This window comes from Schistocerca piceifrons, chromosome 4 (assembly GCF_021461385.2).
Source record: "Schistocerca piceifrons isolate TAMUIC-IGC-003096 chromosome 4, iqSchPice1.1, whole genome shotgun sequence".
Lineage (NCBI taxonomy): Eukaryota > Metazoa > Arthropoda > Insecta > Orthoptera > Acrididae > Schistocerca > Schistocerca piceifrons.
In genome coordinates, this window is record NC_060141.1 from 486,036,124 (window position 1) to 486,057,619 (window position 21,496).

Genomic DNA, 21,496 nt, shown 5'->3' on the forward strand with positions numbered 1-21,496 from the left:
CCATCAGGAACGAGGGAGTACCCCAGGGAAATGCATTAGGATCAATATTATCTCTATACAGGGTGTTTGGGAAGGAAAGGTCAATATTTTAAACAGTGATAGTATAAGTAATTCAGAACAGAAAATGTTGTATGAACATAGGTCTGCAAATGCTTCATTAGGGAGGTATGGGTATATTGAAAGGAACTTTAATTCTGCAAAACTGATGTGCACAACATGAGCATATACACAATACAACTGGCCCGTAATGTGATTTTCTTGCAAACAATGCACAGGCACATGCAATGTTTATGCCATGCAACCTACCATGTTTTATGGTCATGTGATGTACGTAGTACAATCACCCGTTGTTTGCGCAGTTGTGCTGTGTAAGCCGCATACTTTTTTGTGTACCGGCGATGGATTGGTTAGCTGTGTAGTGTGTGGTGTTCATTGTGTTCGTACAACTGCTGCTAACAATGCCACATGTCTACAGTAATGAGGAATACGCAAATATGATCTATGTTTATGACTTCTGCGACGGTAGTGCTACCACTGTGAGAGAAGAATACTACAGGCACTTTCCGACTCGGTGACTACCTGATCGCAGGATGTTTACCAAAGTGTTTATCACTTTGTGTGCAACAGGCTCTCTCCCAAGAAGACATTTTTCGTCCAAGCATGCACGTCAACAAACTTTGCAAGAACAGCAAGAAATTATCGCAAGTGTTGAGCGAAGTCCCGGTACGAGCATACGAAGAATGTCCCTGTGTTGAATGTCCCACAGACACGTGTATGGGAAACGTTACATGTGGAAAACCTGTATCCATGTCACATACATCGTGTCAAAATCTCCACGTTGGCGACAATGCCCAATGATTTCAATTGTCACTGGGTAATTGAGAATAGTCATTTGCTTCCATGCATAGTATTCACTGATGAAGCCCAGTTTTCGTGACATGGTATAAACAACAGACACAATAATCATGGATGGTCACAGGAAAATACACACGCTTCAGTGGATAGCAGTTTCCAAGTTCGTTTTGCATAAATGTTTGGTGCCACATGATCAGGAACCTTTTGATAGGTCCATTTATTATCAATCAGTGATTGACGGGAGAGAGGTACACACAATTTTTTGGAAAATTCATTTTTGAAACTATTGGAAGATGTTCTTTTAGCCAAGCGAACTGGAATGTACTTTCAGCATGATGGTACCCCTCCATGTTACCTTCCATGTGAGGGACCATCTCAACTGCTCCTACCCTAATCGCTGCATTGGCCGTGGCGGTGCTATTATCTGGCCTCCAAGATCTCGTGACCTTACACTTTTAGATTTCTGTTTATGGGTTGGATGAAATCAGAGATGCACAAAGTGAAGGTAAATACACAAGATAAACTGCTTTGTTGCATCATTGGACGCTGCTGAACTGATTAGGAACCAACCACAGGCAATTGAACAAGCACCATAACATGATATCACTAGAGCACCAAAGTGCTTTGATGTTCATGGTGGGATATTCGAACCTGTTCTGTGAACTGTACAACATCTGTATGATAAGTGTTAAAGCCGCCTGTAAAAGACATGGTACGCCTTTTTCAACTGAATACATGTAACATGCATGTTGTAATGCATTATGTACTAAATGCAAAGTAAATAAACATTATGTAAAAATGTGTAACAGAACTGTATTTCTCTGTAACAGTGTTTTCAAGAAAATTACGTTACGGTCCAGTTGTATTGCATATACGTTCACCTTGTGCATATCAATTTTGCAGAATTAAAGTTCCTTTCAATACCCATACCTCCCTAAAGAAGCATTTGCAGACCTATGTTCATATAACATTTTTTGTTCAGAATTACTTATACTTTCACTGTGTAAAATATTGACCTTTCCTCCCCAAACACCCTGAATATAAATGGAAATGTCCTGCCTGACTGACTGACTGACTCAGTGTTGCTCAGCCCAAACTACTAAAGACAGGAACATAAAATTTGGAGAGAGTGTTGATCTTATACTGTAGGCATTGTTTAAGAAGGTTTTTTCTCCTTCTCCTTAAATTCCATCCATAAGGGGATGAAAAGTTTTTTGAAATTGCTTAGGTAATTTTGCAGCTATAACTACAACAATTGGTATTTGGTTTCCCTGTCAGAAATAAAGAACTATATTTTGAAGAATTTTTGGAAATTTAGGTTATATGGGGGTGAAATAGTCAGTGACAGTTTTTTAAAAAGTTGAACATTATTAAAGAATTTTCAGAGATGCATCTGTGAAAATTGCTATTGTACTTTTCAGTTGGAAATAAAAAAAAAAGTACATTCTTCGGTGTTCTTAGAAACTCAACCCCTAAGAGGGTGAAATACGGGATGAAATTTTTTATGAAAACATTTCACTATGACAGCATTTTTAAAGCTAAATCCAAACAAATGTGTGTTTGGCTTCTCAGTTAGAAATAAAGAACATATATGTTCCATTATTTTTGGAAATTCAATCCCTTAGGTGGCAAAATATGGGATAAAGTTTTTAAGGAAATATTTCATTATGAAAGAATTTTTGAAACTAAATCTGAAAATCTGTATTTCACTTCTTGGTTAGAAATAAAAAAAAGTGTTTCAGTGTTCCAGAATGAGATTTTCACTCTGCAGCAGTGTGTGCGCTGATGTGAAACTTTCTGGCAGATTAAAACTGTGTGCCGGACCGAGACTCAAACTCAGGACATTTGCCTTTCACGGGCAGTGTTTTGGCATTTTTTGGGAATTCAGCCCCTAAGGGGGTGAACAAAGGGATGAAAAATTTTGTAGAAACATTTCTTTGTATTAAAATATTCTTAAAACTAAATCTATGAAAATTTGTATTTGACTTCTAAAGAAATATTTGTTCAGGGATGAAACATTCTTTGGAAATATAACCACAAGAACTCAAAAGGCAGGATTAACTAAGACCTCTGACTCCAGCTACCAGAATTGCTTTTTGCTCAGAAGTGCATTTGGAAAAGACTGTGCGTCTTTGGCCTTAATTAGTGTGGAAAGTTTAGATGTTGCAGTTTGTAAACAACATAGTAATTTGATTAAAGAAAAACAAAAATCTTTTCGGACCACACAGTCTACGCAAGGGAAGTAGTGGGTGCTAAGCTATTTTTGCACACACATAAATTATCTGGAGGACAGGATGAGCAGCAATCTGTGGTTGTTTACTGGTGATGCTGTGGTGCACAGGAAGGTACCATAGTTGAGTGACTGTAGGAGAGTACAAGATGACTTACAAGGGGACACTCCATACTGTAAATCATGGATTTTGATGCGCTTCAAATATGTTATAGAGGTACTTACCCTGAGTACCTGGGTATCCGGATTTTTAGCGATGGGCCTTGGTTTTTGAGAAAATCGATTTTGAAGTTCATTGCGGGATTTGTATATCTGTAATTACTTGTGTTCCAAGCAAGACAGCGTAGCGCAGCGGTAAAAGTTCATGGCTACCACACTGGAGCCACTAGATTTGTTAATGATAGGTTCGATAAACACTCAAGTATTGAGGAGACGCCTCAGAAACACAAATGGGGAATCCCCGGAGGGAGGGCAATGTTCCTTTCAAGGGATGATATGGGAAAAATTAGAGAACTGGTATTTGAAGCTGACTGAAAAACAGTTCTTCTGCCATCAATGTACATCTTGTGTGTGTACAATGAAGGTAAGAGAAATTAGGGCTTATATGAAGGCATATAGGCAGTCCGTTTTTACCTCACTCTGTTTGCAAATGGAACAGGAAAAGAAGTGACTAATAGTGGTACAAGGTACCCTCTGTGACACGCTATACCATTGCTTGTGGAGTATGTATGAATGTAAGTGTTGATGACGTCTACCAAATGTCTTGTGGTTAAACATATTCTTGTACTGGAACATGCATAATAACTTGCTTTGAAAAATGCTGTCTTTTCTGTGTATTTTGACTAACTTTGGCATATTAATTCATGTTATATGGTTCGTGTATCAACCTCCACTATTTGAGCCAAGAGTACATAGTAACTGTGACTTTATTTTCTTTTCTGCTCATACTCCGGCTGGTTGGGAAGAGGGAGGGAGCAGGACTCTCATTCACCCTATTGTATATGTGACGGCCATAAAGGAAAAGCAACTTTCTTACTCAAAATTTGAAATGTTGGAGCTATTAATAAGTTAGCCGATACATTATTCTTGCAATCTGTTGATCTAATTTAAATGAAGTTTTCAGTATACATATTAAATTTTCATTTACTCTACCTGCCATAAAGAATAATTTCAACATTTCCAATTACTTTTAATTATTTATGTGTAATTACTGTGAAAGTTCTATTATAAAATTCAGTAACATGCTATCTTGTAGTTGATATCATCTATGAAGTGATCTTGTAACATATTAGTTTATTATTTGAGGAACAACTGATTTCTCGAGTTTGGATAGTAAACTTTTCTGTGGCAGCGACAGCAGCAGCCTCCCCAGCAGTTGGCAGCCATACACTGGTTCACGGTATGGCTGCACCTGTCCAGGCTGCTACCAGTCCACTGGCTGCTGTTCCAGGCACTCCCACTGTAGTTCCACAGCAGCAACAGCAAGTTGTGCAGCAACAGCAGCAACTAACACAGCCACAGACAGCAAACATTCCAGGCTCTGTCCCCATGGTGTCATCTCCACAGCAGCAACCACAGCAGCCACAGCAGCAGCAACAGCAGCAGCAACAACAACAGCCACCACAACAGCAACAACAACCAATACCAACACCACAACCTCAGCCACCAGTTGTTGCCACTGCTGCTCCTGTTGCTGCTTCATCTGCAATTGTGGCTTCACAGACCTTCTTTGCTAGCACTGACAGCCTCTCTTCTGCAGCTGACACTCTTGCTTCCACATTAGGTATGATATAATACTGCTAAATTAAGCATCGTGGCTAGATATTAAAAAAATACTAGAAGTTGGTATATGTCCAAATACATGTTGAGCATGTGTCCCAAAAGTACAGAGTGTACATAAAGTTGGGAATACTTTCAGTTATTTATTCCACAAGAACTAAACATTGTACAGATGTCATACATATTGCATTTCGAAGAGAAACTTTGAAATTTTTTTTTACAAGCTTTCAATATGCAAACCATGAGTGACACAGCAGACGTCAATACAGTAATCGAATTCTTGCCATACCCATCCCAGCATGGCATCGTCGACTGTGACAGTCACTTCCCGTATTCTCTACCAAAGCTCTACTACATCACATGGTAGAGGTGGTACATACATCAGATCTTTAATGTGTCCCCACAGATAAAAGTCGCACGGAGTGAGATCTGGTGATCGGGGAGGCCATTTCATGAAACAGCTGTCCCCCTTCTGTAGCACGACCAACCATCGATGCGGCAGCACCGTGTTCAGGTACCCACGAACTTCATGAAGAAAATGGGGTGGAGCCCCATCTTGCTAAAAGATGAACAGAGAGTCCGATTGCATTTGAGGCATCAGCCATTGCTGCAACATGTCCAAGTAGGAATATCCAGTGACAGTGTTCTCGGCAAAGAAGAAAGGCCCGTACAGTTTTCGACGTGACAAGGCACAAAAAACAATTACCTTTGTGGAATCACACTCAAATTCAATGCATTCATGTGGATGCTTTGTACCCCAGCTTCGACAATTATGCCTGTTCACTTTCCCATTAGTGTGAAAAGTGGCTTTGTCGCTAAAAATTGAGTGATGAACAATACCATCCACATCCCACCTAAACTCGCCATGTTTGCGACTGACGCTGACTATCGGCAAATTACCAAACTATTCTGTGGCGGTATGCATGAAAAAAAAACTTTCAAGGTTTCTCTTCAAAATGACATGTATGATATCTGTACACTGTTTGCTTCTCGTGCAATAAATAATTGAAAGTGTTCCCTGACTTTATGTACACCCTGTAATGGTCAATTGGTGGAAAAGTGTGACTGTCTGTAGGGATCAGACTGCACTTGAGAAATAATGTATATGGAAAAGCACAAGTAGTTGCATATAGTTTTTGTTGTTTTCTTATGTGGCATAAAGTTAAGGCAGCTGTGAAGATAAGCTGTCCTGCCACTTGTGCGTTCTGGCCAGTGACAGGATTTTTCAACATAAAAGAGCATAATTCATATGAATATCACCAAAAACTGTGTGGATTTATAAATCTTAATCAGTGAGCAGACGTAAAACAAGACAGTGTCATATAATTAGGAGTGACAGTACAGTTGTGTACAATGGTGAGAGCAGTGTCACGCTTATCATTTAGGGTTTTAATAACGAAGTACTGAACAATCGTAGCTTTGTACTAAGCTGACTTGTTTTATAAGTTCCTCTGGTGTTCTGGGACAACATTACAACAAATTTTCATAAACTGTGTGCAAGATGAGTGCAAAAAAAGTGTACAAATATGCACAAAACACCAGAACTTAACTTCTTCATGTGCTTCCTTGAACTGATACTGAAAGGCTGGAGGTATTTTACCAAGAATGTAGAGTATAAATAACTTAGATGTCTTGACATACACTTCCAAAATGGAAACACATGATTCTAAACTTCTGTTCTTGTCTGATAAAATCTCGGACAATGGTATTCTACCAGGTTTTTGTGTTAAAGTGTGTCAATAAGGGTGAGAATGAAAAGTGGTGTCAGAGAAAAAATGAACAGAAAGTGTATGTGTGCAGATTGTGTAAGGAATTTATGATGTTAATTTTTTGTAATAATGTTTAGCTCATTTGCTGTTACTTTGCTCTGTACTTCTAGTCATGTAATGATGGATATTTTGACCTCGTTGGACAATGTAAGACAATGTAACTAAAATGAATACAGCTGGTCTGACCTAGAAATCATCAAAGTAATCGGAAAGATTGGATACCAGTGGCTGTAAAGAGCACTAAACAGAGTTTGGAAAGAAAGTGTGATACTTAATGATTGAAAGCAAGCAATAATCATTCCATTATTAAAAATGGTGACAGAAATTTGTGTATCATGATGTAGCTCTGTTATTCTGTGGACTAAAAATCTAATAGTCCCTCCTTCAGAATAAAATATGTAATAAAATAATATATACTTGAGAAAGAGCAACATGGTTTTAGACCTCGGAGATAAACTACTGGTCTCAATTTTGTCACAAGTTTTAGAAGGAAAGTAAAACACTCTTAACTGTTTCTCTGAACATAGAAAAAGACTATGATATTGTACCTTGCAGGATGTATACAAATAACTGGTGTGCAAAGTAATTATTACATCACCACACAAGTGAGGGAATTACATTTTGAAACGGAGCTGCATGTGGGTCCGGAATGGGAAGTCAGGAAAGTTTGAAACAAAGTGTTCAGTTCAACAAAGAAATCGCTCCTCTTTGTAATCATAATGTTGTGGTCTTCAGTCCTGAGACTGGTTTGATGCAGCTCTCCATGCTACCCTATCCTGTGCAAGCTTCATCATCTCCCAGTACTTACTGCAACCCACATCCTTCTGAATCTGCTTAGTGTATTCATCTCTTGGTCTCCCTCCACGATTTTTACCCTCTACGCTGCCCTCCAATACTAAATTTGTGATCCCTTGATGCCTCAGAACATTTCCTACTAACTGGTCTCTTTTTTTTTGTCAAGTTGTGCCACATACTCCTCTTCTCCCCAATTCTATTCAATACTTCATCATTAGTTATGTGATCTACCCATCTAATCTTCAGCATTCTTCTGTAGCATCTCATTTCGAAAGCTTCTATTCTCTTCTTGTCCAAACTATTTATCGTCCACATTTCACTTCCATACATGGCTACACTCCATACAAATACTTTCAGAAACGACTTCCTGACACTTATATCTATACTCGATGTTAACACATTTCTCTTCTTCAGAAATGCTTTCCTTGCCATTGCCAGTCTACATTTTATATCCTCTCTACTTCGACCATCATCAGTTATTTTGCTCCCCAAATAGCAAAACTCCTTTACTACTTTAAGTGTCTCATTTCCTAATCTAATTCCCTCAGCATCACCCAAATTAATTTGACTACATTCCATGATCCTCGTTTTGCTTTTGTTGATGTTCATTTTATATCCTCCTTTCAAGACAATGTCCATTCCGTTCAACTGCTCTTCCAAGTCCTTTGCTGTCTCTGATAGAATTACAATGTCATCGGCGAACCTCAAAGTTTTTATTTCTTCTCCATGGGTTTTAATTCCTAATCCGAATTTTTCTTTTGTTTCCTTGACTGCTTGCTCAATATACAAATTGAATAACATCAGGGAGAGGCTACAACTCTGTCTCACTCCCTTCCCAACCACTGCTTCCCTTTCATGCCCCTCGACTCTTATAACTGCCATCTGGTTTCTGTACAAATTGTCAATAGCCTTTCACTCCCTGTATTTTACCCCTGCCACCTTTAGAATTTGAAAGAGAGTATTCCAGTCAACATTGTCAAAAGCTTTCTCTAAGTCTACAAATGCTAGAAATGTAGGTTTGCCTTTCCTTAATCTTTCTTCTAAAATAAGTCGTAAGGTCAGTATTGCCTCACGTGTTCCAATATTTCTACGGAATCCAAACTGATCTTCCCCGAGGTCGGCTTCTACCAGTTTTTCCATTCGTTTGTAAAGAATTCGCATTAGTATTTTGCAGCTGTGACTTATTAAACTGATAGTTCGGTAATTTTCACATGTGTCAACACCTGCTTTCTTTGGGATTGGAATTATTATATTCTTCCTGAAGTCTGAGGGTATTTCGCCTGTCTCGTACATCTAGCCCGCCAGATGGTAGAGTTTTGTCAGGACTGGCTCTCCCAAGGCCATCAGTAGTTCTAATGGAATGTTGTCTACTCCCGGGGCCTTGTTTCGACTCAGGTCTTTCAGTGCTCTGTCAAACTCTTCACGCAGTATCATATCTCCCATTTCATCTTCATCTACATCCTCTTCCATTTCCATAATATTGTTCTCAAGTACATTGCCCTTGTATAGACCCTCTATATACTCCTTCCACCTTTCTGCTTTCCCTTCTTTGCTTAGAACTGGGTTTCTATCTGAGCTCTTGATATTCATACAAGTGGTTCTCTTTTCTCCAAAGGTCTCTCTAATTTTCCTGTAGACAGTATCTAGCCATCCCTGCTTAGCCATTTTACACTTCCTGTCGATCTCATTTTTGAGACGTCTGTATTCCTTTTTGCCTGCTTAATTTACTGCATTTTTGTATTTTCTCCTTTTGTCAATTAAGTTAAATATTTCTTCTGTTACCCAAGGATTTCTACTAGCCCTTGTCTTTTTACCTATTTGATCCTCTGCTGCCTTCACTACTTCATCCCTCAGAGCTACCCATTCTTCTTCTACTGTACTTCTTTCCACCATTCCTGTCAATTGTTCCCTTATGCTCTCCCTGAAGCTCTCTACAACTTCTGGTTCTTTCAGTTTATCCAGGTACCATCTCTTCAAATTCCCACCTTTTTGCAGTTTCTTCAGTTTTAATCTACAGTTCATAACCAATAGATTGTGGTCAGAGTCCACATCTGCCCCTGGAAATGTCTTACAATTTAAAACCTGGTTCCTAAATCTCTGTCTTACCATTATATAGTCTATCTGATACCTTCTAGTATCTCCAGGATTCTTCCATGTATACAACCTTCTTTCATGATTCTTGAACCAAGTGTTAGCTATGATTAAGTTATGCTCTGTGTAAAACTCTACCAGGCGGCTTCCTCTTTCATTTCTTACCCCCAATCCATATTCACATACTATGTTTCCTTCTCTCCCTTTTCCTACTCTTGAATTCCAGTCACCCATGACTATTAAATTTTCGTCTCCCTTCACTACCTGAATAATTTCTTTTATCTCATCATTTCAATTTCTTCGTCATCTGCATAACTAGTTGGCATATAAACTTGTACTACTGTAGTGGGCATGGGCTTCGTGTCTATCTTGGCCACTATAATACGTTCACTACGCCGTTTGTAGTAGCTTACCCGCACTCCTATTTTTTTATTCATTATTAAACCTACTCCTGCATTACCCCTATTTGATTTTGTATTTATAACCCTGTATTCACCTGACCAGAAGTCTTGTTCCTCCTGCCAATGAACTTCACTAATTCCCACTATATCTAACTTTAACCTATCCATTTCCCTTTTTAAATTTTCTAATGTACCTGCCCTGTTAAGGGATCTGACATTCCACGCTTCGATCAGTAGAACGCCAGTTTTCTTTTTCCTGATAACAACGTCCTCCTGAGTAGTCCCCGCCTGGAGATCCGAATGGGGGACTATTTTACCTCCGGAATATTTTACCCAAGAGGACGCCATCATCATTTATCCGTACAGTAAAGCTGCATGCCCTCGGGAAAAATTACAGCCGTAGTTTCCCCTTGCTTTCAGCCGTTCGCAGTACCAGCACAGCAAGGCCGTTTTGGTTAATGTTGCAAGGCCAGTTCAGTCAATCATTCAGACTGTTGCCCCTGCAACTACTGAAAAGGCTGCTGTGCCGCTCTTCAGGAACCACACGTTTGTCTGACCTCTCAACAGATACCCCTCCATTGTGGTTGCACCTATGGTATGGCCATCTGTATTGCTGAGGCACGCAAGCCTCCCCACCAATGGCAAGGTCCATGGTTCATGGGGAAGGATCATAATAGATGAAGTTTTAAAAGCAGTCGAAAGAAATGGCTCAGTGTATAATTCCTTAGTTTTTGCCAATGATATAAAGGTTTGGGATGAGAGGAATGGAAATAAAAACCATACTAAATTTTTGGCATAAAGAATTCATGAACATGGGTCTTAAAATCAGTAAAACTAACACACTTTGCTTAGTGTCTATTAGAAATTCTCCAACATGCCGCCAAAGAATTGGAGATCTATGGGTGGACATGGTGCGCAACTTCCAGTACTTTGATGGAACACTAACCCAGTACTGTAAGTTGCCTGCCATTCTGCAAAGTGATGACTATTGTAGCTCTCAACACAGTAAAACATGGCACAATGTTAAACAGTCATGTTTGGAACTGCACAAGTACAGTGCAAAATGTTCACAAGTGTAATACACAGATAACAATGGGCTGACCAACAGCATAACCGAGTTAATAGCAAACCCAAGTATCAAAGCACAGTACTAGAATGACAATTAACATTATGAGCAATGAAATGTCTTTTTGAGCTGCTGTGTAGGCTTTTAATAGGAGCAGTAATCCGAAGAATTAGCGATGTTGCTAGGAGGACAACAATGATTGAATCTTGGCTGTACACTTGTGCCATCATCTGTGGTGCTTCTCCTGGCAGTTGGCTCATTAATGTACCTCTGGATTGATGGATGAGACTCAGTATGGTGCCCCATTCTGAGATCCGCGTCAGCTGGAGGTTAACATGGTGTGGCTTGGTGTATATGTCCTGCAGACACAGAGGTGGAGTGCAGCAGTGGTCCAGCAGTGGCTGGATGAGGCAGTGGCATCTGTGGCTGGATAATGCAGGCCAAAAGATGTAGTAAACCAGTGGGTTATCACAGTCTTTCCCCCTTGCAGAAGAAGGGTACCATCCAGCAACATGCACCCACACACTGCACAGAATGTCAGAGGACACCTGCCAGGTATATCCATGTCAAGTGGACTGGCGCAGTAGGGTGAAAAGCTTCCCTTTTGCCAGTGCAGATGTGTAATGCTGGAAGCAGCCCGCACAGTGGATGGCCCCATCAAGGACTGTGTGGTGGATGGGCATAAGCCAGTGGAGCCTGCATGGGTGCTATGTCCATTTCAGGCTCAACAGTAGTGGTGGTTGCATGTGGTTTCAGTCAGCAGCACTCTCAGTTGTGGATCTAGTGGCTTCATCAGACAGGTGTCAAATGACAAATCAGGCTTCAGGAAGAGGCACTCTGGCTGGTAGTTGTGTTACAGGATTGTGATGAGTCTTCAGCTGGGAGCTGAGTGCAGGGTTTTAGTGGAGGCTGGGAAACAATTGGAGAATCAGAATAGGGTGAAGTATGGGCTGTGTCCAGTGGAGGTGTCTGTTAGTTGTCCTGCGGAGGCAGATTTGATTCTAATGATGGACAACCATCCTTTCACCTGTGTCAGTGTCCAGTGCCATTCCACTGGGTCCCAGCAAGCGTGGTGGAGGTTGTGCTCCAGGTACTGGAATGAGGAGGTGCAGCAGGATATGTGGGTGGCAGCCTTGTAACAGCTCCACCAGACACTTGTCTTCTAACCATGTTGCCCTTTAAGAAGAGAGAAAAATGTCAAACCATCTTCCGCTTGAAACTTTTTGATGTATTTTTTTCAATTTACTTTTAAATGAGCAGATTAGCCAGTTCACTTCACTCATCAACTGAGGGTAAAGCGGCAAATATTTGATGTGGTAGACACTGTACTGATGACAAAAATCATCAAATATGTCAGCCCAGAATTTGTGCTGCTGTTCATTATAATTGTGCGTGGGAGGCCTTCAGTTGCAAAGATTTTTGTGGGTGCCTTTATTGTAGCTTCCGTTTTAGTCAAGCGGCTTTTTATGATGTATGGGAATCTTGATCGCCTGCGACAGTGAGCTAGTTGTCATCTAAAAAGAGCCTCCAAAATCCAGGTGGATTCATTCCTAGGGCTCCTTGGACATGGGCCAGGGTGATAAAGATGTCAAGGCACAGCTTGGTGTGTCACACTTTGTTTGCATTGTTGAATTAAGTGCCTGGCCAGTAAACATATCTCCATGCGAGCAATTTTGTGCATTATACACCCCAGTGACCATGAGGAAAGCTGTAGCATGTTGGACCAAAGGCCTTTGGGAATCACTACCCACAGCAAGTTGTGGTCTTTAGTTAGCAAAACCATGCAATCCATTAGAATGAGCTAGTGGTGGAGTGCAAAGAAATGTTGTATTGGGCGGGACTTCTTTCCAGAGGATCAGTCTAGCTATCCCTCGCATGGTGAACTGACACAACTGTTGTATAATCAGGTCGACACCTACGGTGTCAGCTATGTAAGGAGCTGGGCATAGGGAAATGATAAACTGCTTGCTCAGCCGCATCCTACTGAAAACATGGTATCTCTTAGTGGTCAAAAGTTGAATTAAGTCACATAGGCGAGCAGGAGAGAGAGTTGACGCTAGCATGCTATCCTGCATTCCTGAAATGACACGTAATTACATCAGCTTAAGAAAGGGTCCAGTGCTGGAGTCAGTGTGCAGTTCTATCCAGTAGCCGTGTTGCCGGACCAAACAGAGATATCAGTGACTTGACATCCTTGATGAGATGAAATTTGATGCCATATAAGATGACTTGAAAGTTTTGGAGGGTGAAGATAATGTCCAGTGCTTCTTTCTCAACTTGGAAATACTTCTTTTGTGTCAAATTGAGAGATTCTGAAGTGAAAGGCTATTCGCTGCTCACAGCAGTCTGGGTTCCTGTGCACTAGTATGTTCAAATCCCTTGCTCTGAAGCACCAGTAGCCATGATGAGCTGCTGCTTCCCTGGGTGAAACATAGCCAGACATGGAGGTTTGAGATGTCTACTCGACTCTGTTGACAAGGTAAATTGTATACTTTTTCTGAGATTTGTCAATGGGAAATGCAATTTTTGTCATTGCCAGAATAAACTTGTTATAATAAACTAGGTTGGCAAGAAATTATTTAAATTGTTTTTGATGCAGTCCCCAACAATGTCTTTCCTTCTCACTCCATATGGTAAGACTCACCTGACCTGCAGTTCTGAATGACTTTCCCAGAATCTACCCCTTTTCCTAGACCTCTCCAGTCTTTTTCTTCCCCCTTCTTCCTTCCTCTTCAGCCCATCTGCCTGAAGGTGGAGCCACTTGCTCCGAAAGCTTGCCAATCACAACAGTCATTTATATGCGTGTTCTGCCACCACTTGGTGAGTAGATTTTTTAATCTATCCAATTAAATAATTTGAATATAATAGAGGAAAAAAATTCCATGTGGGAAAAATATATATAAAAAACAACGATGCAGTGACTTACCAAATGGGAACGTACTGGTAGATAGACACAATAAAAAACACACAAACACACACACAAATTTCAAGCTTTCGCAATCCAAGGTTGCTTCATCAGGAAAGAGGGAAGGAGAGGGAAAGACGAAAGGATGTCGGTTTTAAGGGAGAGGGTAAGGAGTCATTCCAATCCCAGGAGCGGAAAGACTTACCTTAGAGGGAAAAAAGGACAGGTATACACTCGCGTAGCACAATATTTTCTGTGAAGTAACACGTTCTGTGATGATTGCTTCAATAGATATCTTCACATTCACTGCATACAATAATTTTTAAATTTCCAAAAGAGCATATCTTGTAACCTTACCAGTTAACTTTAGCAGTTGCCAATCCATTGTACAGTAAATTTAAAAATTATTGTATGCATTAAAAGTGAAGATATCTGTTGGAAATAATCATCACAGTGCATGTTACACCTCATAGAAAATGTTATGCCATTATAATAATGGTGTACAAGGTTGGAATAATTTGCACTGCAGATAGTCACACTGTTACCAAAATCGATGTGCAAAATAATGGATTTCAATATTTATGACCGATGCTGTCATTTATCCAAAATATGTTTGCAATAATACGGTTGTCGGTCACACAGTTCCCAATGGAATTCGACATTTTGAAGGAACCATGGTGTAAGAAAAATTGGGTATTGGTGATCTTGTTGCCTCTCCTTGTAAAAATCAGGTATGGTTATTGCTTAATACCAAAGAATTTTGACGAAGCTAAAAATGAAATGGCTTCATGGTTTTTGTAGAAGTTATGAACAAAATAAAATTTTAAAAAAAATGTTTTTCTTGTCAAGAAGACAAGCAGATAAATATGATTAGTTACATATAAAGAACCACAGGGTGTGTGTTGCAAGATTTAAAAATAATAATAGAAAGAAGCCAATGGATTGGAAATTAAATGAACATGACCCTAAAGTCAAGAAGCATATCTAACAGATCTTTCATGTACTATTTTCATCTGGTCTAAGACATTACACTTCATTCCATATTTGTAACTAGTTCTTTATCTCTTTTTACAGCTGTTGCTTCATTGTCTCTACATTCAGTACTTCTGTTCTGTGTCAGTTTATTTAATTTCCGAATGTTCAGTGCATGGTGTTTACATTGTGAAAAATAACTGTCTTGACCACATGACTTTATGGGACATATTCTGCAATGTATGGTCCTTTTTTCAGACCTGTGGGATAGTGTTCAATTTTTTAAAAACACGTCCTGTCGTAAAATATTGTTTGTTTCATTTCAGATATAATTTTCCAGTCACTTTATACTGTGGAATCATTTGTTTCTTTTAGTCTGAGTTAAGCACAATTTTTCTCCATTTTCTATGGTCGATACTTGATCACATTTTTGTATAGTGTTTCAGAATTTCAAACAAACTTCTCCTTGGGTTTTCTCTTCCTCTGTCACTCTTTACATCTTAGCAAGACAGTGATTTTTAGTGTCCCAGTGAGTAACAGTGCTCTGAAAAATGATTATCCACATTGGGTCAGAATATGGTTACTGTAATGATGTACATATAACGAACATAGAATTTCTTGCAAAAGAGACATAACTGTTAACAGCAAACTGATATGCTGCATCTGTTCAGATCGAGTATTGTGAAGCTTAAAGAGCAAAAAAGGACATTACCACTCAAGGTGTGGTATTGCTTTAGTACTAGATGTTGTCGTAAAAGATGACCATATAAACTTTGTTCATTACTTATTTAAAAGTAGACAATTTTTTAGTCGCAACACTACTTGACACTGCAAGAACTTGGGCATTCGTGTTTTATGACTAATAAAGTAGTGCAAGATGTCTCATATGCCATACATATTTGAAACCATGGCAGTACTGGAAGAAGATAACAGCGCAGAATAATTTGTGCCAATGTTGCTGCAAGGGACATAATATTTTCTCTGCATATGTTGTTTAAAATTGCCATTACAAATTGTTCTCAGAAACGTACAGGTGTGCAAATCAGAGTAAATTTACTGTGCACTAAAATATCTTGGTAAATTAACCACCTCTTCTTAAATAGTATAATAAATTTATAATAAAAAAGGTGATTGAGCTGTAACCACTCATTGTTCTTTTTATTATTGATCACTGTCCATGTCAAAGTCTGTTTGCTACCTTTAAGCTACATATTGGTTTCTAGTGCCATTTTCCGTGTGTCTTTTAAAAAGGACATGGACTTAACATTCAGAATGCGATTATGTTCAAAGAGAAAGAGTCCCCCTCCCCCTTACATATGTTAGGCATGTAGACAAGAAGTTGATTTTTAAAAGGTAAACATTTCTAAGACTTCAAATTATGTTTTCTAATGAATGTGTTCTTGTTGGTTCCATAAGGTTTTACATTGTGGATATTAATTTGCTTCATCTTCTCCTGTTACAGTTCCTACTTCATTTGCTGATTTAAAAAAAAGTATATAGCTCATCATTTAATTGTTATAGGAGCTAGTCAACAAAGTCCAGCAGCTTCAATTTCACCAAGTGTACAGCAAAATGGCTTTAATGCAGCAGCACTGAGAGGTACTTCACCTACACAACAGCCATTTACTGCTGCTCAAGGCACTTGGACAGGAAATAATACTCTAACTTACACACAGAGTATGCAGCCACCTGATCCCAGGACTCACCATCCCAGCTTCTGTAAGTTTTTCGTTGTATCACTTCTTTGATTCAAGAACACGTTGCTTGCTAACTCGTTACATTTGTTAGAACTGCTACTATTCAACGGCTGTGGAAAATATTTTAACAAGAGTTTTTGTTTTTTTATTTTATTTTTTAAATATACATATTAGCTTTCAAATTTTTTATAGTATACCTTTTTGTATTTACAACTTGTTTTAAGTGACGTTTGTTGTTCCTATCATGTGCTTGTTGTTGCTTTATTGGTAAACATTTTTTTCTGAAGTTTCAAATAAAAGTATGTTACTATGGTGTTCTTTCCTCAGAGAAGCTAGTACCATTGAAATAAAAATAGTTTCATCTTATAACATCGGCACATTTGTTTCCTGCAATGATCATGAGTTCAGATTTCTCCTCCACAGTTTTTCTGTGTGTGTGTGTGTGTGTGTGTGTGTGTGTGTGTGTGTGTGTTGGTGTTGTATGCAGCAGCTGCCTCACTTCCCAGTCACTTTAATACACTGTTGTAGTGATTGGAAATGGCCGTTCTGATTCGTTACCCTGCCATCTTAAATTATGGTATGTGATAAAATTTTTAAATGCTCAGAACATAGAGTGCTTAGGATTCATTATTTACTTCCTCGTTTTGTGGGCCAGATCTCAGTAATAAGCAGTTGGTGATGGCAATTCTGGGAAGAACATCAAAATGTCCATCATGAAGAGCGTTATGGGCAAATTACCCTTATCAGTGTTGACCTTGTGTAGCATGTTTGATATCACCTTATGGAGAACCATTGCTTCATTATAAGAAAAACCCATTAGCCAAAATCTGAGTCAGAAGAGACATACTGCACTTTGCCTTTAGTGGATACTGTAAATACCATACATATTTTATTTCTGGTCCTGTTGTTTTATTATACCAGCAGATGTCAATTCTGTAACACTTCGAGGTCTACATAAGCATAACAGTGTTAGTCGGTTTAATAATATGCTACTATTTTATTTGTTTGCACATGAAGTTGGTCCTGTAAACAGTTATAATAAAGATTTTGTTACAGTTTGCCCTGGCCGCAAGATTGCTAGATGTCATAACAGTATAAAGTACAAGTACACTGGACTTTTATTTGTTTGAGGAAGCAAGTTCAGTGCCTGTCCCACACACTCCAGCAAATGCAACTCACACACACATGACCACAGTCTCTGGTTGCTGAGGCTTCAGGAGCCAGAGACTGCTGTGGTCATGTATGTGTGAGTTGCATTTGCAGGAGTGTGTGTGTGTGTGTGTGTGTGTGCGTGTGTGTGTGTGTGTGTGTGTGTGTGTGGTCTATTTTCGATGAAGGCCCTATTGGCTCACTTTCTAACAGTCTTTTTGACTTGTGTATCTGCAACTCATCATCTCCACCATATGGTGAAATAGCAACTGTCTTAATATATTATTTATTTCATATTAAATATGTAAGCAAGAAAAAGTTTAGAAAATTGAAATTATGCTTAATGTTTGTTGGAAATTGCTAAGTGTTCTCATTACAAAACACTGGATGAATCTGGTTTGGGTAATTTGTTCTCCATTTTGAGGAAAAGCAAGTTTTTCACTCATCAAAATGTTTATGATGTCATATCTCCTTAACTATGTGTCATATTTGTATAGTGATATAATGTTCAGTGATATATGTAGATACGGTCTGCAAAGTGTATTGTGAATAGAGGTAGTACTAAAGAAGTAGTAAAGCAAAACGTCATGCCTGATGTTGAATTTTTACTGTATGCTGTTTTAAGAAAAAGCTAGCGTCTTCACATATCTAAATGTTTATGATGTATGTCCTGAACTGTTAGTAATATAACGTGCAGGTTCAGTCAGTGGTAATGTGTGGATACTGTCTGCAAACTGCGTTACGGATAGAGTTGGTAGTAAGGAAGTAATAAATTAAAATGTCCTTTCTAATGCTGAAGTTTTACTGTAAGAACAACAACATAAAGCGATAAAACATTTTCGTTTCTTCGTTTTGTGGGTGTGTTAGTGAAAAGAGAGTGTGTAAAGTTTGTTGGAAGTCACTAATTGCTCTCTTTCTCAAATCTGGATGAATAAATTCCATCAGTTATGTTACCTCACACCATTTATGACTATAGCACTTGCCTTACTGTGTTAAATTTTTAACATAAGATCATCCCTCTTAATGAGTAGTTTGACAGGATTTAATTATGTGAAGTATTGAAAAACGAATATTTTTTTGGCCCCTGGATTTAAATACCAACCTGCAACTAGATAGCAATCTGCAACTGGTACCAGGTGTCCCTTCTAAGAGTATTCAGCACATTTTCTCTGATGTTTCAGCAGATATTTGCAATTCCCTTTCTGCATTGTGTAGCTGTAGTCATCCCAAACAAATACTGCTCATCACGTACTTCATGAGATGCTGAGTGTCGATGAAAAGCATCGGAGTGCTTACTGTAACAAACAAAATAATTTTTAAAGCAGAACTTTACGTGCCCATTCAATAGAACAGTCCCATAGTGGGCTAGTGGGTTATTTGTTTTGTCAATATACATTAACAAGAACAGTAAGAGAGAAAGAATAACCAGTGTTCCATCAGTGGCTGAAATTGTGTGTAAAGTTTGTTGGAAGTCACTGATTGCTCTCTTTCTCAAATCTTCATGAGTAAAGTCAATCAGTTATGTTACCTCACACTGTTTCTGACTACAACATTAATCTTACTGTGTTAAACTTGTAACAGAAGATCATCCCTCTTGATGAGTAGTTTATGACAGGATTTAATTATGTGAAGTATTGAAAACCAAATATTTTTTTGCCCCTGGAATTAGATAGCAACCTTCGACTGCTACCAGGTGTCCCTCCTAAAAATATTCAGTGCATTTTTGTCATGTATCAGAAGATATTTGCAATTTCCTTTCTGCATTGTGTAGCTGGAGTCATCCCGAGCAAATACTGCTCATCATGTCCTTCATGAGACAACAAGTGTCAATGGAAAGCATCAGCTTGCTTCTCGTAACAAACAAAATAATTTTTAAAGCAGAACTTTACATGCCCATTCAATAGAACAGTCCCAAAGTAGGCTAGTGTTTTTTTCAGTAAATATTAATGGGAACAGTAAGAGAGAAAGAATAACCAATGTTCCAGCAGTGAATTAGCAGCGGTGCTGCATTGCAGTGGCAGTCAGGTCCAAGGATGGTGCTCTCACTCCTGGGAGTACTGTTTATTCTTCATGTTTTACTTTCCTTGTTACTACATATCAGTAAAACAAATATCACACTAGACTAATTTGGGAGAGCTTTATTGAATGAGAATGTAAAATTCTACTGTAAAAATAATTTTGCTTGTAAACCACTTTCCATCGATGCTGGGTGTCACATGAAAGATGTGATGACCAGTATCTTTTGGGGTTGAATACAGCTATGTATTGACAAAACGAAACTGCAAATAGCTGCCAAAACACCAGAGAAATTTCATCTTATGACTCTTAGGAGAGAACCTTGTGTGTTGAAATATATGCTAGCCAAGTGAACTAAATATATTGATTATGTAAACGTTCCTTCACAACCTTACAAATTAGCTGCTAAAATGATATAAGCTCATCCATATAAATGACTAGATCTGATTAATAAGATTTAAACTTAATTTAATTCGTCTTCTAAAAAACAGACTATGAACATATTTTCACAGTAAATGAAATGTTTTTGCAGTTGCAAATATGGACAGCCATCAGCTGTACAAGGGATCGATGGCAGTGGAAACTTGTGCCAGACAGGGACTCGAACCGGTATTTCCAGCTTTATATGAGTAGTCACCCTAATTGCTATGACTATCCCTGTACGACTCAAGGCCACATCCAAACTTCCACATGTCGTCCATCAAACATCATAACCTGTACTCGTACACAAATTATGTAATTTCCATACAGGGGAGGATGTTTTAACTGTAAGTCACTGCTTGGTATCAGCAGATAAATAAGATATGGCAGAGCCTGTGTTGTTAAGAAGAACAATGCCATGCTCCTTCAAACATGCATGCAGATCTGAAGGAACATTCCTTCATTCTTCTTAACAACACAGGCACTGCATAACATATTTCCTCAGTATCCACATAGAACTAATAATGGTAGCACATTACTTAGACTGAAGATAAAATCACTTATTATCAACTGCTTTTTGGCATTTATTATTGTGTTAAAGTCTCTTCCAGACTTCTGTGTGCTTTGTGGTCTATCCTTTCTGAACTTGTTCTCTTTTGTCATCCATCCACATCCATTAGGTTGTCATTTCAGTATTTTCTTATCTCTTTGAGATTACGAAGAACAGGTGACCAGTACTTACCATGTTGAGGCAAACTTCCAGTACTGCCAATACATACATTTAAAAGCAAAATACTAATTCGTACTTTAAGAACTATTAGTTTCATCCTCAGGGAGGAAAGTGGTAACAATACCCTATGGTTTTAAGCTTTCCCTTCTAGGCACCCTAAATGCTTGTAACATAAGCTCAGTTCGATTTGCCAGAAGTAATCCAGGTCGTTTATTAATTTTCTGTTTATTTATTTTTTCTGTTTATACAGTTGTCATCTTCAACACGTGTAAATGCAAAACCTCCGGAAGTGCGTTTATGACCGCATTGTTAATTTGTACTATTTTATTTTTGATGTGTTTTTGTATGTTATTTTTCTTTTATTGTAATTTATTTTCAGGCTTATTTTCAAACTGGCTCTATTAAGTTCTTCATTTAGTTTTTAAGTTTATATTCACAAGAGGCAAAGTAAAATGTCACGAGCAGTGTGAAGGTAGTTCAGGTATATTTCCAATAACTCATATTCCTTCTTTCTTTTCCTTGTTTAGTGATCTGAGAATTTCCTTTAGGGCTGCTGGGAATAGTTACAATGATAGGAATATCCATGCTTGACACTTTTTTTTCCCCCATGTCTGAATTTCT

The 21,496-nt window shown here is 38.6% G+C and overlaps 1 protein-coding gene across 3 annotated transcripts in view; it reads left to right on the forward strand.

Moving 5' to 3' along the window:
• The window catches only part of LOC124795021 (mothers against decapentaplegic homolog 4), a 161,892-nt gene that overhangs the window by 68,847 nt on the left and 71,549 nt on the right, over positions 1-21,496 (forward strand). For all 3 annotated transcript variants that reach the window (XM_047258787.1, XM_047258786.1, XM_047258788.1), the window contains 2 exons: positions 4,437-4,868; positions 16,385-16,582. In XM_047258787.1, the coding sequence (XP_047114743.1) occupies positions 4,437-4,868; positions 16,385-16,582 (630 nt within the window). The remainder of the gene's footprint in view (positions 1-4,436; positions 4,869-16,384; positions 16,583-21,496) is intronic.